At 39.6% G+C, this 26,665-nt stretch overlaps 3 protein-coding genes across 4 annotated transcripts; all 3 read right to left on the reverse strand.

Annotated features, from left to right (window-relative positions):
• Positions 1–461: 461 nt before the first annotated feature.
• nploc4 (NPL4 homolog, ubiquitin recognition factor) lies at positions 462–15,407 on the reverse strand. The gene is made up of 17 exons (XM_044179600.1): positions 15,226–15,407; positions 14,392–14,472; positions 12,609–12,718; positions 11,850–12,086; positions 11,725–11,773; positions 11,507–11,601; positions 11,298–11,421; positions 9,173–9,352; positions 8,581–8,667; positions 7,985–8,056; positions 7,767–7,893; positions 7,188–7,348; positions 6,872–6,943; positions 6,629–6,721; positions 5,747–5,863; positions 5,257–5,359; positions 462–3,752 (listed from the first exon to the last, which is right to left on the reverse strand). Exons 1-17 carry the CDS (start codon positions 15,238–15,240, stop codon positions 3,592–3,594), a joined length of 1,884 nt encoding a protein of 627 aa, XP_044035535.1. The 5' UTR covers positions 15,241–15,407; the 3' UTR covers positions 462–3,591.
• Positions 15,408–16,631: 1,224 nt separating this feature from the next.
• On the reverse strand, positions 16,632–20,304 carry pde6gb (phosphodiesterase 6G, cGMP-specific, rod, gamma, paralog b). The gene is made up of 4 exons (XM_044179603.1): positions 20,172–20,304; positions 18,280–18,505; positions 18,153–18,193; positions 16,632–18,060 (listed from the first exon to the last, which is right to left on the reverse strand). Exons 2-4 carry the CDS (start codon positions 18,423–18,425, stop codon positions 17,984–17,986), a joined length of 264 nt encoding a protein of 87 aa, XP_044035538.1. The 5' UTR covers positions 18,426–18,505; positions 20,172–20,304; the 3' UTR covers positions 16,632–17,983.
• A 3,106-nt stretch (positions 20,305–23,410) lies between these two features.
• oxld1 (oxidoreductase-like domain containing 1) lies at positions 23,411–26,279 on the reverse strand. Of its 2 annotated transcripts, none has more exons than XM_044179602.1 (2): positions 26,088–26,279; positions 23,411–25,118 (listed from the first exon to the last, which is right to left on the reverse strand). In XM_044179602.1, the coding sequence occupies exons 1-2, from the start codon at positions 26,109–26,111 to the stop codon at positions 24,723–24,725; spliced, it is 420 nt and encodes a 139-aa protein (XP_044035537.1). In that variant the 5' UTR covers positions 26,112–26,279; the 3' UTR covers positions 23,411–24,722. The 2 variants fall into 2 exon arrangements, with proteins under 2 accessions (XP_044035537.1, XP_044035536.1); XM_044179601.1 differs by having other exon boundaries at positions 26,061–26,275.
• Between the last annotated feature and the right edge of the window lie 386 nt (positions 26,280–26,665).

Here is a 26,665-nt window from a genome sequence, read left to right on the forward strand (position 1 = left end):
TGACGAGTTGATTTTTTAACTGTAAAATGTCCCACTTAGTGTGTATCTTGGTCACAAGTCTTTAAAAAACCAAATGTTATATGTTTATGTTAAAAAAGCCAATATATTATATATCGATATCAGTGTCATCCTGAAAAATTCAACATGCACACGAGCAGTGTGTGCTGCAGCATTATGATTTCCCTTCATTGGAACTAAGCTGTTTAGCCCAAATCATGAAAAACAGCCCTAAAACAAAAGTGATGGGGTGTCCCATACTTTTGGTCATGTAGTCTTGAAGTTGATTCACACTAAAAAGCGTCATCTAATCTTTGTTTATTGTTCTCTTTTGCATTATAAATATACAACACATGAGAACCCAAAATGATTTGAAAATTCTTCATTTTGAGTCTGAACCACTTTGCTGATTTAATCTAACCAGACAGCCAACAAATCAAAGACATTATTATCTGCAAAAGGAATTCTTTGTTGTTGTTTTTATTTTATTTTGTTTCAAATCCAGGTCAACAGCATACAACCTTCAGGGTCCTCAGTTAGCTCAGTGGAAAGTGAAAACCTGCTGTAACTCCAAGAGCATGCTTGCTCAGCAAACGGCCCCTGGATCAATACAAAAGGAAAAGGTCACTGCCGTCGGTTAGCATGACATCAGATAAATCGCTCTTGAGAATTCACACGGGGGGTAAGAATGATATCACTGAGCAAAAAAACAAAACAAAAACTTTTTTCAAGCATTTTCAAATGACTCTACAACTAAAAATATATTCTCACTTCATCAATGGAATTACTGTCAAGCTCTTACAAAGAAGCACACGTCTCATAAATAGCAAATCTGCAGCCCACGACTCGCCCTCTTAACTGAAGAGGCCCATTTCCCCGTCAACGACCCCAATGAAACTCAACAGGATTTAGTGAATCGCTCAGTTTTCCTGCCAGTTGGAACTTCCTTTTAGCAAAAAAAACTATATATTTCATGTAACAGGGCACAAATTATGAGGGAAAAACAAAATACCGAAACTAAACATTAAAAGTGGTGATAAAAGGTTTGAGAATGTTGTCAGTCTGCATCTGTCAGCAGCAAACATATCGAGGACGTGGATTAAAAGAGATTCTGTTGCTCAAAAACTATTTAAATCAGGATTATTCAAAAGGTGAAAGGTGTAAATACGGGAAATACGCAGTTTGTTAGCTTTTTGTTTCAGCATCAATCATTAGCCTTTGTTATATTTATTTATCAGTTGTAGTCAATTCTCCAGTTTTATATGAGCACTAGAAAAACTGCAAAAGCATTCTAGTCGTGCAAGATCATTTTGGTTGCATACATCAAATATGCTACATCTGTTCAAAACTGCACTGGCTTTTATAAGCTTTTACATGTGGACATATTTACATCTGGACTACAGGTGCTGGTACCAAAAACCTTCATTCTGGCACCACATAGCTTAACAAGATCCCTACACAACTGTGTATGGACAATATGCATGTGTTCTGATTTTGCCGAATGGGTGCATGTTACACATTATGAGCATTTGGGTGAAGCGGCTCAAAGTAACGTTTTGTTGCCAGATGTTAACATGCTAATGATGTGCAACCAGAAGTAAACTTTCAGGACTTAAATGATTTCACAAGTTTTGGTCCCAATATTAGTCTCATCAAAGAAAATCCAAAAGAAACATTAAAGTAAGAAAAAGAACCAGTTTCAACCAACCATCCTAATATGCCCTGTAAGATGTTAAAGGGTTAGTTTACTGAAATGATTTAAAATAAAAACAAAACATTTCCCCACTTACCACTAGTGGTATCTAAATATGGAGATAGTTTTAGTGTTTTAATTTGTCCAGGATTCGAGAAGTTTCTTTCTCTGAGATTTCTGCCTCCTCTAACCGACAACTTTCTGCCAACGAAAACTGTCGACAGTTGATTTTTTAAGTGTCACATTTCATTCTTAGCACCACAAAACAATTTCCATTCACCTCCGTTGTGTAGGCAGAATCTCAGACGCATGAACTATTTGTATGGCTAAATACAACTAGAGGTGAGTGAGAAAATGTTGTTGGCTTTTTCAGTGCTATCGAGGGGAGATAAGTGCTTTTCACGTTGTTTTGAGCTTCAGCCCCTTCTACACCACTGACACTGTAGCTCTACAAAGCGGAGAAGACATCAATCTGGACTCGCATGCTGAACATCAGCCATGTCTCCTGCTGGAAGCAGCTCAGGGTTTTTGCTTGAAAGTGCAGAGAATAATTATCTGCAAAACCAAAGACAGACGGCGCTCACTTCAAGGTTTTTTTTAAAACACTGATCATCGTCATCCTGCTTCCAGATGTACAGCACAGACATCAGATGAGACAAGCGAAATGTTAGGCATCTTTTTCTCCCCGTGGTGACCCGCGACCCCTTGCACTCTGAGCAGCAAAGTCTTTGAAGGCTGAGTGATGGAAAAACCCGGAGGGGCCCATCAGCGGAGGAACATTGGTTATGGTCTGACACCTTTGACAGAGGGAGTGACAGTGAGGGAAGTGGCGAGCACCAGTTGTTTCTAGAAGCACCTCACGGCTAATACAGTGCGAGTCAGTAACGATGATGATGAGGAACATGGATGGTGTCCTGGGGCGTTTTATCAGAAACAGAACATACAACCGATAAAATAAGCTACATATTATGCCTGCTCAAGTTCAATCCACCAAATCCAAAAGCTACAATTCCAACAAACCAGCGAAAAGATCTTTAGGAGCCACTTTAAGTTGGTGGGACGCCAGTCCAAAATCACCAACAGCACGTTACTTCTGCAATCAGTGGAGGATGTAAGGGGTGAAGAGCTTTTTGTGTATGCCTTTTCAAATCTGGGATTTATTTCTAAAGTAATTTAATACTGAAAATATAAACTCTACTTAAGTGGAATTACTCTGGAGCTCTTAAGAGTTTTCAGGTCTGAGCTTTGACCAATGATTGTACGTTAAGGGGCTTGGCAAAGAGACCAAGACCTATAAAAACCTGACTGAGTAGAGTCCACGCTGAAGATTCAAAATTTTAAGGTATCGCTACAATCAGATTTAAAAAAAAAAAAAAAAGAAGCTTAATTAAATAACAGTATCATTCCTCAAATGTATTTATACACAGCAAAGATTTTCCAGAAGACGTTGTGAGAGTGAGAGGGGCACTGATGTGAGAGAACATCCAAACACTCGAGTCTTTGCTGTTGTCCTGAGTCACAGCAGGATTTATTTGAGGGGGTGATTATTCAGGGGGGCTGTGGGTTGAGGGAAAGGGGCCTCAGCCAAAAGTGCTTTACCTTAACGGACCCCGCCACTCACAAGAGCCGCTGTGAGGGATACAAAAAAAAAAAAAAAAACAGTCTGGTTTTATTTTATTTACTCATTGAATTCGATGTAAACGAGTGCATCCCTTTCAAGCGTCACAGCAGCCTGTGAGATGGGAAGGACAGAGGCTTCAAAGTGAGGCAAAACAAAACAAAAAGGGGATCCAAATCTCGCAGCTGGTCCTGGTGCAGTGATGTCACTGGTGAGTTAAGAGGAGGGCTGGGTGAGATAAGATCAGGGCAGGGCAGGGCAGCATGGTGGAGGGAGGGGGTTTTTAACTGCGGGGCAGGCTGCACATTTCACAGTGCTCTGTGCCAGGCTGGTTCATGAAGGTGCAGTGGAGGCAGGACCACATGGCTGAGGAGGAGGCGGGGACTGAGGGGCCGCCCATAGCCCCATAACCCACAGAGCTGGAGGGCTGCGCACCCACTGTACCTGGAAGGACAGGAGAAGGATTACAGGAATTATTTTTCTATAAAATGTCAAAAAAATAAATAAATTGTAAAAAAACAAAACACCCATCAAATCGCCAGAGCCCACAGTGACTTCAAATTGCTTGTTTTGTCTGAACAACTAGGGCTAGGCCAACAAATACAAAGTTTTTTCAAGCCTGGGGAAGATTCGTGATCCTAATCAACTTTTTTTCTGCACAAAGACAAAAAAATTATTGAAACAATTTTTATTAGGGCTAAATGTGCCAACTAGATGAGCAAAAATAACAAATGCACTACACCACTAAAAGGATAAACGGGCCATTCACACACACAGACTCAAAAACTGGGACAGCGATCTCAATGGGGCTGCTACTCATTGTGAATATTGCCCGCTGAGCTACAGAGACTCCAGAGGTGCCCAGTGGCACAACAGGGGAAAGTTGAGAAAGTGTAGTACGGCATCTACGTTAGAAAACAACTGTCGGAGCAGAGTATGTAAATTACATGCACAACGCAACTCACCCACAGAGCTACAGATTCATGAGGCCAGAGACTGCCTACTACTTATCTGTAACTAAAGAGAATACAGCCATGCTAGCAGCTCTGTACATGGAGCTAAATGCTAACTTTAGTATGCTAAAATGCTCACAATGACGTTGTTAAATTGCTGATGTTTAGCAGGTCTGTTTACTATGTTCACCATCTTAGTTTTGCATGTTGCATGCTAACATTTGTTAATTAGCACTAAACATGAAGTGCAACTGAGGCTGATGGAAATTTCATTAGTTTTGCAGGTTTTTAGACATAAACAACAAATCAAAATTTTGACCTCATGGTGGCGCTAGAGGAAGAGTTAGAGGATCACCAGGTCATGGACCATGAATGACCAAAGTGAATGTCTGTACAAACTTTCATGGCAATGCTTCCAGTACTTCAGTCTGGACCAAAGTGTTGGACCAACCGACTGACCAACACTGCCATCTCTCCACGCCGCTAGCACGGCTAAAAAAATATGGGTTATCCCATATTTCATGACTTCAGACAGCTAATGTAGCCAGCTATCATCTACATTACTTTTTGACTGAAAATAAACTTAGCGCTGTGACCAAAAGTCCAAAACCAGAGCAGGGATTTCAGGCACAAAACTCCAGCAACAGACCAACGCGTTTCAGCTTGTTCTGTTAATCAACTTCTCAACTAATCAAACGTGTTGGTCTGACAATAAAGTTGTTCTTTGTATATGCTGTTGGTGTTTTGACCTCTTCAAAACTCCAAAACCCAAAGACATTCAATTATGATATTTAACAGAGAAATCTGCAAATCCCCACATTTGAGATCCTCGAACCAGCCACAATGTTTTTTGACAGTACTTAAACAAATTGGTAGGTTATCAAAATAGCTGTCAGTTTTCTGCTAATCAACTTATCAACTAACTATTACAACCCTAGTGCACAAACTAAACTAAGATCAGGCCAGGTAAAACTGAGTCAGAGTACGTGACTTACTGCACAGCTGCTCGATGGTGGCCCACTGCTCCGACTTCTTCCAGGTCTGTGCCAGATCCTCATTAGAAGTCCTTACTGCATCTAGTAGCAACCCGATGCTGTCCTGCAAAAACAAACACAAACCCTGATCTATCCACAAGACATTGACAAATTCAGAAAACTGAAAAAACAAAAATAAACACACCCACACCACCAGCTCGTTGTTTTGTAAGTCTGGATTTTATAGAAGACATGCAAATCTGATCAAGCAGTTCATTATTATCTAAACACTGAAAAAAATCTATTTTTTAAAATCAAAGATGCTTTTGATCATCATGTCGGGCCACGGGCCAGTTTGAAAATCTATCCGCATGAATAAAGGGCCTGAGTGAAAACATCCTCACACCAGTAACCACTTCCAGATTGGAAAAGAATGTGGCCATATTCTAACCCATTTTCTGCAATACAAATGGAAAACTAGAAGAGAAGACGCTTTGAAGCGTTGTCTTACTCTCAGAGGCATGACGTCATTGGTAACGAGGAAGAGGAGCAGATGGAAGTCTGACACGATGTCCAGGAATGCCGTGGAGGTGCACTGGGACAGGTATGTTGCTAAACTGTGGAAATTCTGCAGACACACAAATAACAAAAAGCAAGATGTATAACTTCCTCTGACCTCTGGGAGGTTATGGAATCCAAAGGTCGCTCTAATTTTCTCAGGCACTAAGCTGTGACTGGTCATGTCAAGTGGAAATACAGGTAATATAAATGAGATAAATGCTAAAGTGGACTCAAGTCTGACAAGAAAAACTACAAATTATCTGGGTTATTGTGTGGCTGCTGTAACTCTCTTTGCAACATACATGCTCAGTAATTACAAATTTCAGTGGACCTCAATTATCCAAAACATCTGATGATTATTTGTAATAGTGAAATTGGCACACTCACATTGACTCACATAAGAAGATCAATTTCATCTCATGCGTCCAGTACAGAGATAGATTTAGGATGTGTTACTGCAAGCCAAGCTCCATTTAAAGTATAAGGTAGTCACCAGTCAATCCACGAGTCAGCAGGTTTTTGCTAACTTAAGTTACAACAGTGTACAACCTCCACTATGAGGACAGAAGGTGTGAGATGCTGTATGCAGCCACTGTGCCCAGAGGTTTTTGACTGCTTTCTATTTCTACACATCTGAACTAAACACAATACAAAATGTACTGTAAATAGAACAACTTGGGATTTGTTGGAAGGTTTAAAGCATATTTCAGACTGTTTCTTTAAACACAATATTCCTATATAACTATATTTTACTTAAGAAAATGTATGAATTCATTTTGCCAGCCACTTATATTTGTTATCGTTTTATCTTGTTTATCCAGAAATGACTTACTTGTGTCTCTCCCAGGATATCACGGTTCTCAATGGGGAAGCGTTGTGTGGAGCAGAAGGTGTACTGGGGGTCCTTTGGAAAAGTTGTAGTTATCTGTAGAAGAAAAAACAGAAAATATTTAGAAAGGCAGTGGCAGTACATTGTATTAATAAGAACAGATGCGTAGAAAAACGATGTGTAAAACAAAAAACTAAACACACACATACACCGGCTGACCATAGACAAAAGCCATGTCCTACTCACATCTATGATAAGGTACTCCACAGGGAGAGGCCGGGCTAGAAATGTGACATCATTTCCAAATTTGTCTTTGTCCTTTTGGATGAAAGGAGGAAAAAAATAGTAGGGTCAGAATCAAACAAAAATCTTAACATCTGGATCCAAACATCTGGATGAAGTAAGTACCTGGATGTCATTATTCTGCTAAAGAGACAAGCAGTCCAAGCATTTGTGCGTCACTCTCAGTCACTGTGTATTCTTAAAATCAAACCATATACCATTATATACTATGGATAGTTACATTTTAACATAGGTTGTTGCTACATGTATGAAGTCTTACCTTGTAGAAGACGTCTGGTACATACTGCTCAGGGCTGGACTCTTTAGCAAAGCCCAGCTCAGGAGCGTCTTTGCAGGGTAGTAGGCACTCGTCTCTCACCAAAGCCATGCACTGATTGGACACCTGATATCCTTCGAAGTGCACCTGGTTATCTGGACCACCTGCACACAGAGCACAGGGACAGACAAATGGATTAAACTGTTGAAGAATAATCTCAATCTTCACTCACTTTACTTTTGACTGAATACTAGCTGTTGATGTGTGGACCACTGTTGTTGTTTACTTAATCACTTAATTTGTCTTTAAAATGTGTCGTCAAAGGTCTGTTTGCCTTTGACGACACATTTCTATGTCCTCTAATGTCGTATTGTTAGTACAGAACACCTCTCCTGCTTTCCATGTATTTTACTGACAAATTTGGGGTTCAGTAAAGGAAACGTGACTTTAAAAAAAAGTAAATAATTTTAGTTTATATTAACAAGCATTTATTCGTATGATCATAAGAATTATAGTATCAATAGGAATAGTTAAAAAGATTATTTTCAGCCCTGACTTCAGCCTCAGAGTACAAAAACGTACCTGTTGCCACCACAGTCACAAATTTGGAGCCAAAATGGCCGTCTCGAGAGAGTCTGCAAGGGTTTGGATGAAGATTCTGGAAGTATCCCGCTGTGATGCACTCCTCTGCGCTCAGGTAGTGCGAGTCCTAACAGAGGTAAGGACAATGATAAAACATGGGGGAAAGCAGCACATCAGTCTGATGAACAGGTCGTTTTTTTAGCGATCTGCATCCTCACGTTGTTTCTCGTGTAGCGGACAGTGCCTATCCTCGTATCCTCAGAGAGCAGGTCAGTGAAGATCCAGCCCACCTGAGAACCAGAGAAGAGAAAACAGATAAAATAAGTAAAGCTGAAACAATTAATTGATTAATCTGCAACAATTTACATTATCGATGTACCATTTAAGCCATTTTTTAAAAGCAAAAAATGTCGCTGTTTTCAGCTTCTAAAATGTGAATATTTGCTGGTTTTCTTAAGTCTTCTATGATAGTAAACTGAATATCTTTGGGTTTTGCACTGTTGACATTGGAATATGTCATGTATGTCATGGGTAATATTTATGGCCATATTTCACTATTTTTGACATTTTATAGATCAAATGATTAATCGTGACAATAATCGGCAAATTAATCAAATAATTGTTAGGTGCAGCTGTAAAAATTAGAGTAAAATCATCTTAACTCATACATCACACAGGAGAACACATCCAAAAACACTGAAACAAGAACAGAAAAAGTTAGTGCTGTAAGGTAAGGTAAGAAAGAAACCACTTTGTCTAAAAGGTAAATGGGAGGCGCAGTGTTAAACAGAGCAAGCAAGAAAAGAAGACCAACCTTGCAGAGGCCCAGTTTGGCAGCGATTTCATCCACAGCTGCAGCTTTAGGATCCTCCACCAGTTCCAGGCTGTTCTGAGAGGCATTCTGAAACACAGCAGTGTTACGATTAAATTAAAACAAATAGAGTTACTACAAGGCTTATAAGGACTTTCACTCATTGATGGAAGGACAAATTACAGTATACAAAAAACCAAGGAAATGAACAAAGAAACTCAAATTGACTCGAGGAGTTGAAGCAGAGAGTGATATATTTAAAAGCAGGGTTCCTACAGCGTAAGGCAAGTTAGATTTAATACTTTTAAAGACTTTTTTTTAATGCCACTCGGAATGAAATTTAAGACCAATTTTACAATAACCAAAATTGAAGAAAACAAAAACAAAACATGAACCGACATCAAACAGGGCACGAAATAGGTCTCCTACTCCCTCATTTGACTTGTATGATTGGTGTTTTGTCGCCGTGTTCAGACGTTAATGCGAGAGGCATTTGGTAAATTATTTTATAAAAAAAAAAAATAGATGTTAACAATTATTTTGAGATTTTACAATGCAACGTATCTGCAGTGACCACGTAAAAGGTATCCCTCACCTGTGGTGGCTCGTAGATGGCAGCCACCTCAGCTCTGATGCCCAGAGGGATGTCTTTGTGCTCAGTGAACTTGCCATACAAGTATCCCATCCTCTGACTGCCTGTCTTCCTCCAGAAGTCCAGGAAGCGGTCAGCAATGGTGTGGTTCTCAAACATGATGTTGTCCACGTGTCTGTATTTCTGGGAGAAAAACAGAGAAAGCTAAATTTGTGCAACAGTATTTGGGATTCATGTGTGCCTTAGGGTATTTTTAGACATGGCGCCAACACATGAGCTGAGGTTTGTTTCTTCAACCATGAGGCAGCCGTGGCTCCACAAATCACAGGGTTGGCAGTTTGATCCCCAGCTCCTCCTGTCCGGATGTCAAATTGTCTTCGGGCAAGACGCTGAACCTCAAATTGCTCCTGATGATCAGCAGCTTGCGTGGTAGCTCGCTGTGTGTGTGGGGGTGGGGGTGTAAATAAATTAATGAGAGGACTGTAAAGCGCCTTGGATAAAAGCACTATATTTATGCAGCCATTTACCATCTCAATCGTTTGGGATGGAGAGAAATTACTGTTTGTTTTCACACACAAAAAAATATTCTACACTGTTGATCAATTGTACATCACTAATTCATACCAATACTGTTCGAAAGCAATGAAAACCAGTCATGCACACACATCAGGTGAATGCCTACATGCTTCTCAAAGAGAAATGTGCCTAATTTGAAGGTGCTGCTGCATTATGACATGCCATTCAAGCATGAAAGGTTTTCATTGTTTTTCCCTCCCTGGTAACTGAAAAAATTTGGACCAAGTCTGAAAACTTAAGAAAACTACTCAAGCATATTTTGATTGAAAAGGTTTTTTAAAATCATTTGTACAAAATGATGTATTTATATACATTTGCTGCCAAAACATCACAACCACACATACATTAATTATTTTCTACTCATTTCAATAACTTCCAGACATAAAATATGTTTTCCATGGGTATCAAGGACAGTATAACCAAAACTGAAAATCAGAAATATAACCTTCCCTTAACAGGTGAACGATGAAATGTTACAGCAGCAAAGGTAATGATCTGAATGGTTCCTGCTCTCTTTAGCATTAATTTCTACTGTTAGCTAACGTCACTTAGTGCTGCCACTTTCTATCGATAAATCTATTGACTATTTTACCGATTAATCTAAACGATTAATAAAAAAAGTCAAATTGACCGTTTAATTTGAGTTAATTTTATTTTGACAAACCGTATGTCATTGTATAATGCATCACAAAACAAAATGTAAACAAAGGTTTACATATTAAAGTGCAAAACTGTAGGTTTAAACTCCAACATAATAAAAAACAAAATAAACACACACTGGCACCGTCAGTCATCGCAAAACAAGCCCAGATTGTAACCTAAAGATTCTCAAACACTTATTCAGTGGAATTTCTAAGGTAGCAGGCAGGCGACTTTATGGCTGCATATTAAACAGCTACAAGGACAAAATATATTAAAAAGCTCTCCTTACTGAAGAAGAGACAACTCTATGGTTTCAGAAACGCAACCCGACATCACACTGCAGTGGCCAATCCAGAGATCAGACCGGTCAAACGGCTCCACAGTCAGCCAACCAGTTCACGGACCGAACTATGATGCTCTCCCAGCTTCAACGTCTGTGTCTGGTTTACAGTCTTAGCGATACCATGAAACATCCTTTAGTTTGTGTTCATTTGTTTAAGAGAGAGAGAGACAGAGACAGCTGTGGTCGAGCGACATAGAGAATGAATAAGGAGAGGGAGCACCAGTAGTGAGAAAGCCGGTGAATCAGAGAAATAAAACGTTATTTTCTGATTGTTTCACGGCGGTTACGTTTTAAAGCACAGACACGCTCACACCGCCGCGCTGTTGTCATGACGCAGGAATTAATTAGTGATATTGAAGAAAACAATAAAAACCATGTGTCGATTACGTGGAAGCCCTAGCCACTTACAGAATCATTTATAAATTCACAGAAATGTTTTAACATTATCAAGGCACACCAAGCCTAACTCTAAACACTCCTTGCTATTGGTTTGTAATTTTGGTCATAAACTCTGCTGTTGCACTCACTGAAAGCTTCACTGTCACAGACATAAGTACGGTCACATACCTGTCTGTTCAGTGTGATGGCACTGGGCTGGCACTTGGTGCAGATCCCTTCCGGCCAGGGAGGGTGGCCCTCACAGCCCGACTTGATCTTACAGCTGATGTTCTCCAAAGCTGCAAACTTCCCTCTGCAAAAGATCAAAACAGTGTCAGAATTTGACTAGAATTTGAATATGTACATTTCCACTGAAGAAATTAAAAACAACTTCTTACTTATCAGCTCCACCGGTCAGCTTGCGAAGGTATGCGTGGAATGACATGTGCTTCACTGGTGGGTCGAGGTGATTCAGGTAATCTTCGTCAAAAGGCTGACCCAAAAAAAAAAAAAAAAAGCCAGAGTTTTAATACATAGAATTAAAATAAACATTAGTGATGCTGGCATTATAGCCCGTCACCTTTAAGAAACAAAAAACAAGATTAAATTATCTTACCTCTAACGGTACACAGTGCACACATTTTCCAAGGGCACCATGGCGACATCTGTATTAAGAAAAGAATCATTAGGTATCTGACATCTGTATTTAATTTGCTTCTTTGCAGTAGGTCTTTTTCTTACAGCTGTGGATCTTTGTTCCTGTAAATCTTGCCGTCTTGCTTGACCAGATACTGATCAATCTCATCCTCCTGGACCTGGGGTGCTGAGAAGGACCGGGGGATCATGGAGGACGAAGAAGAGGATGAGGATGATGAGACGGATGGCAGTGATGATGATGAGTGTGGGGTGGCCGTGTCCATCACCTCCCCAGAAGAAGAAGAGGATCCTGAAGGGAACAGAAACAGCATGTCGCCATGCCTACGAAGGAGATAAGACAAAACAAATATCACGTTTAAAGCTACACTGTAGTTTGTCAAATGTTAAGTAACATTTATTGAATTATCTCAATTGTAAAAAAATATCTACCTTTCAAATAAATATAGAGTCAGACAATTTGTGTGTGTTATATCCCATAGCTGTCATTTTTTCACCTGAAATTCAATAACTTTTCCATAAATATTCTTGCATTTAAGTAAAGTTCTCGTGGTTAGTGAGTGTTTGTATCTATGCTTGAGTGTTATTTTTTGTCTAAATGGCACATTTAAATATTACAAGTGTTTGGTTTTTTTTTTGATGAGCTACAACCAATAACTCCACCTGAGGAACTAGCAAAATGTGTAAGGTGGGCTTTTATTCCTTGAAGCAGATATACATCCTCTAGCAGCCGCACGTGATGTCAATAATTTGAGTGGATTTTCAAGGACTCACAGAGCTCAATTTAAATGGAGGGATGAGTTGTAACACCTAGACTTTACTAATGCTCAACGCTGTTGTACTTACTTGATCTTAAGCAGGCTCAGAGTTTTGTTCTGGGAAAGGATCTCTCCGGTCTTGTTGCGGTTCAGGTAAACAGAAAACCCATTGGAATTGAACCCAAACTCTTTGCCCACCTGAGAGAGAAACAGTGTGCTCATTAGACTGGATGACAACGTTGTGTCATATGGCCTAAAAATCAAAACGCCACTAACTTTCAACACCATGAAATGCATTTGATGTTGAGAGGATCAAAATACACAATGTCTTAAATCCGTCTGAGCTAATCATTAGCATAATGTCTCAGAAGATTTGCTCTTCCTTGGAACCCACTCTAGGAAACAATTCAGATCAACATGTACCAATAAAAAGGTGCATGTGTAAAGGGTGTCCACTCTTAAAATGATGCCAGTCGCCCTAATAAAGCAGATTAGCATAGAGCCTCTTGGCACGAGAGAAACTCAGCTTGTAGAACACCTCTTAAGGTCATCACAGAGTGAGCCAAACTAAGCTATTAAGAGCACTCTGAGCTGGCCAGCCAACAGAGTATCCCATAGCACTTTTATCTTCACATCCCATCACATATCAGGCAGGAAGTCAGCCTGATGCTGATCATCTGCCTGTATTTCATCACTCGGGGTGTCCTTAATTCAACAACCATTAGTGAACTTTTGAACTGTTACCATATGAACAGAATGATTATATTGGCATAAAAACTGAACTCATGTTGACACTTCATACTAAATAAATACCTAAGACAGCCGCATTGATTCCATGACATCCACACCAACAGCCCATCATAAACCATCTACCAGTGGCATTTTTTATTTGTCTTTAAGGTCAGTGTTGGTAAAAGTAAGCAGACAACAGTTAGAAGCATTGAAGTACTTTGAGCATAAAATCACTATTTTTCTCAGGCCACACAAAAGAACACAGTGTAAGATATTATTACTGTATACTGGGTGAAATGGTGTAGTCAGACTGTATGAGACAGAACATCACTTTGAGCTCCTTTTATTCTGTCTCCACTGCAGAAATACAACCTGCAAGGCTCAGACTGTCTCTGCCGTGTCTGCCTCACAACCATGGTTTTCTATTCCACCCATCGCTGGCTGCACATTGGCAGGGAATGAAAACTACTCCTTCCATCGATCTGCAGGCTACACCATCCTGTCTTAACACGGATACATACATTTTTAATGAGGTGCTGCTGCAATGCTCCACTGTGACCGGTCTGCTGGAATACGGTTCTATTATAGGTTTTTCAAATCCGCTGATTCAAATGCATCTGTAATTATTTTTGTATGTTTATGTATGAATAGAGTTCAGATGGAACAAAACTAAGATAGGTCTATTTATTTTATGTGTTTATGTGCTCCATCCATATTCTCTGCAGTGCCTGGATCGTAAACCACAACCTGGTAAGCAGCTTTGACGACACGTGAGCAAAGCAATGCATTCACTACACTCCCTGAAAAACAAATTTCCCCAGCAAGCCACATGTCAGTAGTGGAAGCCAGCAGGGCGACACAGGAGCAGTGCAGGACTGACCTACTCTGGTACTTTCTGCTCAGCTTCTTACATAAATGGACAATGAACAGGCACAAGCAAAACCCAGGGAAACACAAGTGTACTACTGCAGAGATAGTACACTTAAAAATGTGGTGTACATGTTGTACCCTTGAGAGAATGACTTGTAACAACATGATTACCTATGGTGTCTAAAAAAAAAAATAGAGACATGTGTCAATTTGACAGTATGACCCATTCTGATTTGAAAACTTATTATGTTATGTTTTACACACAGTACCTTCTTTAAAAAAGCAGCAACTGTCTCCCTCTTGGTAGAAGGAATTTTCTTCATCCCATCTGGGGACTGTACCCTGATGATCTAAAAGAAAGACAAGAGCAACTACATTAAAACTACATTCAGTCGTCCAAGTTACCAGTTCAAATAACTGGGATGGAAAGCTCCATTGTTAAGAACTTAACAAACAAAAATAACGTGGACTCAATATGACTTCCCAACACCTGTCAGTCATGACAAGGGCGCTACTCCCCCTCTTTACAGTGGTGTCAGGATATTATGACAACGATGACAGTGCAAAAAAAAGTAATGTTAACGTTAGCTTGTGAGCCTCTACTTTTCAACAAAGAGCTTTTGTATTGTGACATTAAGATGTTGACTTTGAACCAGACAACGTTAACTAAAGCTGTCACAGTGTGGGGGCTTATTCACAGTCAACAAAATATCACTTTTAACGTTAGTCAATCAACAACATCTTGGCTTCCATTAACGTTGCATCCACCGAGCATATCCTAGCTAATGTTAATGTTTGGCTAATGAGCTGAGCACGCTAAACAATATTTCAGGCATTTGTATTCCTGAATTTGAGCCGGTTATGTAGCTTTCCCGTTAACCAACGATGCCTCTTTTTATTCGGATGTCGCCAGCTAGCCAAAGAGCTACGATTAGCCGGTTAGCTAAACAGGCCCAAGTCACTCTTTGCTAATGACAGAGAGAGAACGTTAGCTACCAAGCTAATTCTGCTGCCTCATCACTCCGGACTTCGGCTAACAAGCTAGCTAACGTTAGCCGAGTCGACCCCTTACTGCCGTTAAAACAACCTGCTGATCTACTTACAATAGTATCTGCCATGTTGCTCGGGTGAGTGCTCCCGATAGATATCGCTGTGTTAGTAGACAGACACTAAATACAACATTCACGTAACGGTACTGTCTGTCAACGAAACTCCATCCCACAACTCAAACAGCGGGTGTTGCAGACATTAATGACCGACCGTTACCCACCGGTCCCACACTGAAGCAACCACGGTCGAAACAAGCTTTTTTTTTTAGCTGAAACGCATGTTCCACTTTTCTATTTAATTGCAGTGGTACATATTGTACAACAATACAGTACAATACAATGTAGAAGACATTGCGCTACAAAGCAGCCACAAACATTAAATTATGTTGTAAATATTGGAAATATATGCAGGGCAGGACCAAGGCTGGATTACCTACTGGGCAAGGGCCCCAGACACCCAGGGGCCCATAAAGCCCCAGGTTCACTATATGTCAATTTGTTGCACAGGGCCCTGACCCTGTTTTTTAAATCTAGACCTTAATCATTTTAATTTATATTGTGCACACGTGGTGCATATTTGTAAATAAAACTGTTTAATCAAATGACCACAAACCAAGACGACAGGTGCCAGGTAGTCTTCCAGCACAGGACTGGTTAGTTTCTGGGTCTCTGGGCATATAACTGAGCTGCCATATAGTGTAGTCTGCTGTGTGCACTTTATTTAATGGGAACTTGGAGCGACAGGATACATGCACAATGCACATGTATGTCATTTTTGTCACCACATAACAGGTGAACAGGTAACACTTAACTGGCAGGCCTAATGTTAACACAATTCAGTGAAATGCTGAACTTTAGTAATAACACTACTTTATTTACTTCAATAGAACTAAGTATCATCTATTTTAGGCCTATGGTAAGGTGTTATGTTTATCATCTCAAAGTATAAATTTACCTTTTCCTATTAATATATTTTACATGTCTTAAATGAGCTGCAATAATCTTAAAATGTTGTCATGTGACTGGTGTTGTTTACGTAACCTATTTGTAACCACACTACTATAATTACATGATATGGCAGAGATATTATGCAACTTAAATTTTTCTGGTGTTCGTTGTGATACCGTGATATATTTAAAATGTGTTTTTCTGGTCTTAAAGGCTGCATTCCAGGCCTGCTTTTCCACACTGCAAATTATATTCTTCCTCTAAGAGATCATTTCACCCAACCCGACTTTTGATGAAATACCGTATGAAAGCACTAATTATCAAACCCAAAATGTTGTTTGTATACAGTATATACATGCATGTCAGCTATGTGTGTATGCATGTGTGTGTATAGAGTGTATATATACATGTATTGTACATTTATTTAAACTTCAAGACTGAAATAAAGAGCAATATCAAACTACAGATTCATAATCCAAGGAACAATTTTGGTGAGAATAAATAAATCTCCATTTCTATTTTCCTCTTTTTATGTTTTATTTATTTTTTACCTAATCCTGTAGAGAAGTCAAAGCTCCATTACACATCTCTTCAGACCTCGGTGTGTACTGAACATCCATCCCACTCATCCCTCTGCCATCCCTCACTGCTACAGTGCAAGACTGGAGACGAAATTTGAAGAAAAATCCACCAACTCTTCCATTACCAGCTTTATATCATCAGGAAAAAGTTCTTTGTTACTTCTTGTTGATTAGAATAATGCTCTAAAAGATAAAGTCAGGATTACATAATTATATTACGATGATGAAGAGGACAATGGAGATGAAACAACAGTGAAATCAGAAACAAATAAATGTAACTCTGAATGACGGATGAAAGATGAAGGACAATGAGGAAAAATGTCAAATGTCCTAATCTACAAGATAACAACAAAAGAGAGCTAAAATAATGTGCTTGAAAACACAAATATCAACACACAGGTCGTGTGAAAGTATGAGAAATAAACATGCATACATAAAATACATATTTTCATATACATTAATATACAAGGGAGATATACAAATAAGAAGAGATGTGAAACTAATGTTAACACAAGCTAACATAATGATGGAAGATGCTGTATCTCTTCGGCTAAGATGAGTTGTCAGTTTGGGCAAATGATGAACGATACACACTACTGCCCTGCCAAATCACACACTGGTGTGTTGAAGTAAGTTAAAGGTTGGTCAAAACAGAGGGAAGAGAGGGATATCTGATGACGAATGATTAACGTTATCCCACTGAAAGGTTACGCTCAGCAATGGCAAGCTGGTGTCCAGTCTCTACAGAATTCAGGTTTTGTATTTTATGTTCGGTGTTGATGGACAAGCCTCTGAGATGGCGAAAGAGGCGCCGAAGCACATGAAATGGGAACCCACCCACTTCACGGGTTTGTCACTTAAACTCAATTTGAGGCTGCCTTGCTTGCGTAAGTTTCATGTTTTGTCTGTGAGAAGAATAGAAAAGAAGAGGAAAGGAGAAAAAAGTAGGACAGCAAGAAAAGAGAAAAGGCTGCTGGTAGTTTAGAGTAACAGCGCAGATCTAGTGAAGTTGTGACAATCAAATCAAAAGATCCTAAACATGAGCAGATGTTGTGTGTGAACTGCAGAATCAGAAGAAGAATCCAGAGAAAGAGGACAGAAAGTAATTTTTTTGCAGATGTTTTTTCTCTTTTCCCATTTTTTTGTATTTGTTACAGTTCATTATGGTAGTTTGTTTGGAATAGTTCCATTGAAAGTTAAGAGATGGAGCCTGGGGCTGATGGTTTGAAGTGCATGGACATGGCCTGTAATCCTCAGAGGATTGCCGGGAGATGCAGAAAGGCTCAGATGATGCCGTACTGGGCCAGCTCATGCAGCTCCAGGTGATTGAAGGCCTCCCAGGGGCAAATGACAGTGATGTCTACAAAAAAGACAGAGACATGAGGTTGTTCAGGCCCCTGCAGATCACAGAAACTGATATGAAATGCATTTTAAAACCTAAAGTGAACTCACCTGTGCCTAAGCCCTCCATTCCAGGGATATCATCACCAAATCTGCAACAAAAAAAACAAATAACACACCATAACTTGGCATTATTTCTAAACCTCTAAAGAAAAAATGTGCATCATTCAAGGCATACCCCTGGATTCCCTTCTTCGGAGGCTTGCTCTTGAACTGACGCGTCTGCCTCTGCTTGAACTTGGGTGGTCCCTTGCGTGGGGTGGCAGGGCCTCCGGAGACACGGGTGGCCGACTTGATCTCAGCTTTGGGCGCCTCAAGATTCATTGTGAGCAGTTATGATACCTGTGTGCAGGCCGTTGGCTTTAGAGAGACACCTCTCTGAAGTGTAGTCGTCGTGATGATATCTTTTCGTTTTGGAAAGGAGAAAAAAAATAAGGCAGATAATTTATCCACTTTCACCTGTTTAGTCTCTCTAAATGCCTTTTTGTGTGCAATACGGTATTATCTAAGATGCTCTATTTAACCAGTAATTTCATGTTACAGAAAGCATGCAGCCTCTGTCACCTCTGACTGACATTACAGGCCTTAATCTTCTTACCGATCTGACAAGCAGCAGGCAGGATTTACACTCATATTTCAAGTGACTGAATGTCTGAGATGGACTACCTTACAGCGTGTTCTGTGAGGATGACCCAATTTTCCCATAATCCCTGGCTCAAGTTAATAAGTACTCCCCCCTCTCTGTTTCAAGCTGGCCGTCCGCATGTAATCTCGTTAGAGCAAGGACAACACAGCAGATATGCTGAACACGCACTGAGGGTCTAAATGATCAATCCGCTCACCGCGTCCCAATGACAATGACAGTCCTGAGCAAGTCTCAACCATTAAAGTGGTTATTGTGGTTTAATAATAATATGATTGTGCATAATTCAGCCATCATAACCTAACAAACTTTGTTCATGCAAAAGATATATATTTAGATATATATATAGTATATATTTAGATTATACAGTAGTTTCATATCAAAATATAACTATAAAAGTGTTGACGTGTGTAGTCACTCTGGTAGGAAATCCAGCCTTTTCATGTCCAGTGATGAACCATTTTATCTGAAGATGGTGATGCTGCAACCACTTATTCACTCTTAAATATCTTTGAAGCTCTAGAATTAAGATTCTGCATATTGAAAATAAGCTGCATTGTTGATCTTAAAGAATTAGCAAATCCTTTATAGGGCTAGTTATTGAACCGTAATACTTTCTTGGTGCCAAGTTGGCATCGAATTCTTTGATTTGATGGTTCTATCCAGAAAACATTTTTGTACAGCTGATTGTGCTTTGGCAAATCCTCACATCATCTGTACACTGTCGAAACATTTCAAACAATACCCCGCTCTAATCATTGAATCTCTAATTTAAGCTCTAATCTCTTTTACCAAACCGTAACTACAGACAATCCACAGCACACCGGATTGATAAATCTCCCACAATTGTACAAAGGAGAACAAAAAATCCTGATAAACAAAATAAACAAGGACCTGCGTCCTCTACTTACTACACAATGTATTTAATTAAAATCCATTTTATTATATTCTCCTGAAACACTTCACTTGGTGTAAAAAACAAAAACACACCCCCAAATAATATTAACACAGTAGTCTAATCTATGGCACTAATTTATCGTACCAAATGGACCAATGCATTATGTTATAGATCTGCTTTCGTTAAAGAATTGATTCCTTATTTCCTACAAGTATTGTTTTCAGATTGATCTTCACTGCACTATAGTTTGGTCAGAGGGCTCAAACAATCTATCTGCTTTTTTTGGAATAAATCTTGTGTTATCTGCAACTTATTTTCATATGTTCACTCATATTATATGATCAGCTAAAATTTTAAAAGAAACTGTAAAAAATAATAGTAACATCCATAATATCCATTGACTTCCATGCAGCTCCAGAATAGCAACGTCAATCTTCCCCTGTCCCTGTTTACTACCACTATAATAAATCCCAAGTATCTCAATACTAGCATTGTTTGATGGTGGTGATGTAGCGGTGGGTCTACTCACCGGCTGCTTGGGTGAAGAACAGCCAGACGAGTGGGTGTGAGCGCAGCACTGGTCTGTCTAGCAGATGAGTGGAGTTCTATGCTAGGCTTGCTGTGAGGCCAGTCGGGGCTTAGGTCACCTCTTATATGCTGAGCCCCGCACAAGATTATGAACGCACCACCTCCCTGCTCTAATGTCAACAGTTCACATGTATGGGGTTTGGGTCGAAGAGAGTGAGGCCGTGTGGATGTCCAAAATCATTTTTTGTAATGTCATGATGATGTGATATGCATTACGTAGTTTAGATTTGTAGAATCATTTTAGATATACGTCTGTTTTCAAAGATTTAGTGTAGATTCTGGATACAATTTTGTGATTTGAAAACCATTACAATAAATTATAATTTTACATACCTTCTGCGTTTATCCAGTTTTGACATTATACAAAATTTGTGATGAAACTAAGGCAAGGCAAGTTTATTTGTATAGCACATTTAATACACAGAGGGAATTCAAAGTGCTTTACATAATGCATTAAAACATAAAAAAGAAAGAAAAACAGGACGTAAGCTGTTGATTTTGAATTTAGATATCCAAAGTATGATATAGGCCTACTGTAATGTACAGTATGTCTCCAGAATATTCAAGAAAACACTAAGCAGTGCTAATCAAACATCTGATTGGAGACAATAGGATACATGAGATAATACAGTTGGGATTGGAATATGTTGATGCAGATTATGGATGCTTCCTGAGAGGCCTAGTAGCCCACTCCCTCTTCGTTATGCAATCATCTCACCATCTGTTTCAGGCAAAACCCTTCAATCCTCCATCCTGCAAAAGTCTCTTAGATCATCTTAATGTGCGTTTCAGTGTAATTCCCTGCAGTGAGAGTGCCCTCCATTTAGCAGAGCAATAATCCAACACCAGCCTCCACACCTAAAATGAATCACTACACTGCTAATCAGGACTTCTTGTTAGTTAATTTAGGTGGATAGACCCACAGCGTCCTTTTGCCCTAAAGAGATAATCCAATGATTTAGTATTGTACTTAGTTGGGATACTTGCAAGAGACAGATATAAAAAAAAAACATGCTCAAAATTACTGCAGCAAAGACTGAGCTATCCTGACTTTGTATGGGTCAAACCTCCCCAAAAACAACATACAATTCCCATAATCCAACTCGACAGCATCTCTCATTAGAGATGCCTGATACATGCCCACGTCTTTCAGGCTCCACTCCTCCAGTTTGTTCAAGACAGGTTTTTCATCAGAAAGGACTAGTCATCATTGAAGGCATTAAAGAAATGTTTTCGCAGTCTAGTAGTTCTCCTCATGATGAGGAAAGTGACCTTAATGTGGAAATAAAGAGCGCCCCTTTATCTAAAACAGAGTTTACATTGTGCCATCCAAACCCACATCCACAAGCATAGGAAACGTCTCCCTCGTGTAGAACTAAGATGAAGACTTGAACTGATCATTTCATCATGTGACACTATTTGGATGTTGTTCACTGAATCTGATATGACGAAACAATCTCACCACAAGGTCCATTTAGTAGCTGCTGTGGTGTTTTCGATCATATCACATGATCTTCATCGGCAAATGGAGTTTACCCAGTTGTCGTGGAAGTCTGAGCATTTCAAGGACTTCTCTTCCATGTTGGCTTAGTGAGCTTCAGTGTTCATTTAAGAAAACAGTCCTACCACAAGTCACTGTTCGTCTGCTAATGAAAACCATGTCATGAAAGCTCCAGAACAGCTACTAAATGTACCTTGTGGCGAGATTATCTTCTCAGTCACTACAGGCGGTCTCTCTGCTGTTCAGCTTGAGGAAATGAGAGTTGACAATCACAAATGAAACAGAGCTGTACATTAAAAAAAATAATGTTGTGAATTCTACTTTTCAAGTAATTTTCACCTTCATTCATAAGACAACCTGTAGTGATGCTCCGACATTTCAGTGCATCGTGTGGTGAATGTAAAGTTAAAAATGCTCACCTTAGTTACACAAATAAAATCAGTTTATCGCAGTTATCCCAGGACATGTGCAGTGTCCGGCTGCTCCTGATGACCCCTAAGCTCTCAGCAGGAAGGCACGAGGGCCCGGCTCTTTGTACACGATTATTGAGTGAATGGTATTTAGGGTTGTGTCTTGAGTGAATGAGTGAATGATCACTCGTATGACTGGCAAAGGGTTCAAATCTGTGCAAGAGCTATATGGTATTTCTATTATCTCGAATACCCCATTAACGGATTTTTAGGTAGGCTGCCAACATAAAGAAAACATCAATTGACATCAGGACGGGTAATTATACTGTCTATGCAGTAAATTAATTAAATGTCATGAAGAAATAACAATTATAGACATGTATATCAGTGCAAACATTTCAAAACTTTAATCACCTCAGTAACTGAGTTGACCCTGTGTCTACGTTTGACTCGTGTTCAGAATATTGCACACTGCCGTGACGCGAAGTGACACATTGCAGCGGTGGCATCGATAATCTGTCTATTTCCATCACATCAGTCACTGGGTACAGCGTTCTCTGTACGATCAGAGAAACACCTCATTTGTAATCCCCTGCATAACCCAGATCAAAGAATATGCAGGCTGGAGCTGCCCACTGGCACCTGTGTAATCAGGACTTAGAGTGCATCACTATTACCAGACTACTGCTGACTCAGTCAGGGAGATCAGGGTCACCATCACCTCAGAACGTGGCCCTGAGAGACTGTGAGATGCTCAGGCACCAGGCTGTATTCACCTCCGCTGACTGAAAGGCATCATTGTAAAATGGCAGATCTGAACGTGCTCTGCTTCTTTTCTGACATGATACATCAGTCCATGAATTCTGGTCTGAAAGAAGCCTCCTTCATTCATCATACATTTTAAATTACAAAATGTACATTTAGACAGTCAATGTCTTGTTTACACATATTAGTTGTTTGTACAATTATTAGGTTGGGAGCCTTGATCTCTTAAAGGAAACCAATTCTTGAACGTGCTGAAAGATTTTGTTTTCTGCCTGAAAACCACTACTCTATTTTTACTATAGTAAATACAGTCTGACACTTCAAACGCTTCCTGAAAAGGAACTGGTTGGGCATGTCGGATAAATCCACATGATGATGAAATGAACAAGTTAAGAGGATCAACCAAAATATTTTATCCTCATGAGAGCAGATAGGCAGTTTTATGTCTATCTGGCACTCCCTAGTGGCCTTAATGAGCTGAAGCGATGTCGAGGAAAACAGGTCTCAAGAAAATAAAAGAACATTTATTTAACAAACCCTTAAAAATAAATTTCAAATACATAATTTAAATAGTCTTAAATAGAATGAATCAAATGATCAGTAAACACATAAAAATATACTTTTAACACTTCAGTTCAAACTTCAAACTGATAAAAACAACAAAGGTGTTTCATGACTAAACGAACATGACAGTGAATCAATGGACTACACAGAAAAAAGAAGAAAATAAAAGTAAAAATTTTCTAATGATGCCCAAAGACATTACCTGCCATGTAAATTGTCTTACACTAACAACTGCAATACCTGCAATCACTTACTAAACACACACTATCAGAAACCCACCACTTCAAGCAATTCACGAAATAAAGCAAAGACTAATGTGACAACAATTCAGGCATTCCTGAATTCCAGTTTCAAACAACCTAGGTCTGATTTCTCTAACGTTTGGCATTATTCCCATCAGTAATAATCACGCTGTACTCACAAAGTGAATTGCTGTGATCTGGGAACACCAGACATCACTAGAAAGAAGTCTAATAGGTCAAGAAACAGGAACAGTCGGACATGTTGGAAACAAACCTCCAGGTTAGCCAAACTTATTTGGAAGAGAAAATGCAGTCAGATTGTAACAATATTCCCTAAACTGTCCGTTGTAAACATCCATCACAGTTTAGAGAGAGACATTCTGCCTCAACTTACCACACTGATCATAATTTTCCTGTGCAATGAGGGATTATTACAAACAGTTCAGGTGTGCTCACTTTCAGTTTTACCTCCAAATAAAGTGGTTTTGATCATCTGAATAACCTGTTGGTTTGTGTACAGCCTGTACGATCTGTCTGACTCCTCGTGTTCCTTGCATGTCAGACTTCGTTGCAGTGATGTCACTTGTTCCCAGGTCTCAGCAATTACTTTGTTGAGTACAATGTTCTCATAAATGATAGAAATTATGGACAAAGCTACCATAATAACATCCAAATTGTAATAAACTGGAATTATTCTTTAACTGTTTTATCATTAGCTACAGCTGAATGTTTTGTCTATCAGGCAGGACAGGTGGACTCCTTCAGCCAACAGCTACCTTTACTTTTCACCTGCCGACCAGGTAGCTTGTGGCAGTTGTCTGAAATGTTCTGCAGACATGAAATGTGTGACCCACAGGAGGAGGAATTGAAAAGCTGGAGGTAAAATCAGTGCCTTGAGTGTGTTATAAAGTGCTTACGCTCAGTCAGTGAAAAGATTCTTACTAAGAACGCTCATAACACTTATTCTATGTCAACACTGTGGTCGAAGCCACTGACAGTAAAAACATCAGTCACGTCTTTTTCAAGAGTCTGATCTCCATCTTTAGGTAGGTTTTAAGATTCTCGTCGAGGACATTCTCCTCAATAGCGGCGAGCGCCCGGTCGCCTCCATCGTGGTAGTACGCCAGCAGCTGCTCTGCATGTTCGATCCACACGCAGTTATGACAGCCACTCATGCAGCAGTGGGTGGGAGCAGGCGGTGGACCCTGGTCAGGAGACCAGGCAGAGGTACTGTGGCTGGGTTCTGGGTCAGTGCACTCACAGGAGTCAGTTAGTGTGGGAGGAGCAGGTGAATCTGGTCCAGTAGAGAGGCAGCGTCCGATACAGCCGTGTTGACCTCCACTCCACGACCGCAGAGGGGAATGATAGAACCGATGTCTCAGGTTTAGCAGGGAGAGGATGCACAGCTGAAAAACAGCATGTTACAGGATTAATCATATTAAAACTTTGAAAACATCTCGATTCCCTCTGTTTGTATTCTTCTGTTCTAGTATTTCTTATTGATAGAAACAGCAAACTAAGAATTTTGCAGTGCACCTTGTTATCTGTGCATGTCAACAACCCTTTTCACTACAGACAGTTTGACTTGTCAAAGCAGGAAAACCACAGCTGTAAACAGTATGGCTCTGTTCCATTTAGGTGTCCCAGTACCATATACAAGTGGGCAAGCAGGACCAATAAACGGGCACTGACACACCTAAATGGAACGCAGTCATTATTATTATTATTATTATCATTAGCAACACTAACACAAGTCAAAATGTGCACTGTGAGAGAGGTCTGATGTGTACAGCTCAGTACAGATACATATATTAAATTAAAACTAAATATCGTTTTAACGACTGACACGTTGCATTGATGCTTAAATTTCGCCGTAGTTATCGCTGCAGAAGTCTTAAAACACGCCGGAACACGTTGACAGATACAAACTGAGGTAAGCGATAACAGAGAGTCTAATCTGAATGTCATCAGTAAAGGACAAGGTGTAAACATCCAATGGTAGCAAACTCAAAAACTCAAAAACTTTAGTGGACTAAGAAGCTCTTGTCTCTCTCGAGCTTTGGCACAAAGCTTGGCTAAACTCTCCAAATCTTCTGAGGGTAACGTTAACTGACGTTACATGTACCGTTACTCTTTTTTTTAAGAAATGAAACATAATGTACACTTCCCGCTGTTAAAATAGTAGAAACAATACGGTGTATTTTCTGCAAATATTACTAACAAGTATGAACGAGGGAAAGGTTGGGTCAAAATCAACCTGTCAGGTCTGCTAGTGTTGAGAATAACGTATGCTAGTTTAGTAGCATCTGTACCGTTAGCTTTACGCCACAGTTAGCTTAGCTACCAACCTTTCGTAAAGACATTGACGACCTCACCACATTTGCACCCAAACACAGCATCGTCGGAGAAAATACGAAGCTTGGTTATGTTTCTTTATAATTCATTTTGTTTGAACTGTATATTTCATAAAGTAGCTCCCTCCTGGGCGTTATTTCCACGGCTTTACCTGCCTTGCAAGCTAGTTGCGTCACTTCATATTTTCCTGAACTATGACCTTTGTGTGAGGTTGTAAACAAAAACGTTGATTGGCCGACAGAAAAAAATGTGACCAATCAAATAGCACCCTTCTAAATTTAATCCAATGGAAAGCGTAGAATAGTTTCTGGGCAGCTCACAAAAGACGTGTTGCATTTCCGATATCTGTCCAGCAGGTGTCGATATTTTACAATAAAGCTCCCACAAATATCACACCAAGCTATAAATTATAGTGAGAAATGAAACGCCAATAAGGACAATGTATCTATGCATAACTTAACATTTATGAATATTATAGTACACATAATACATATTATTTGTCCTTTAATAAATAATTTATTATTTGATAGTGAGAGTCAGAAGAAGTCACTGTAACTTAGGTTCATGTTTATTTTGTATTGTTGCCATGCACCACTTA

Source organism: Siniperca chuatsi, linkage group LG20, assembly GCF_020085105.1.
Source record: "Siniperca chuatsi isolate FFG_IHB_CAS linkage group LG20, ASM2008510v1, whole genome shotgun sequence".
Lineage (NCBI taxonomy): Eukaryota > Metazoa > Chordata > Actinopteri > Centrarchiformes > Sinipercidae > Siniperca > Siniperca chuatsi.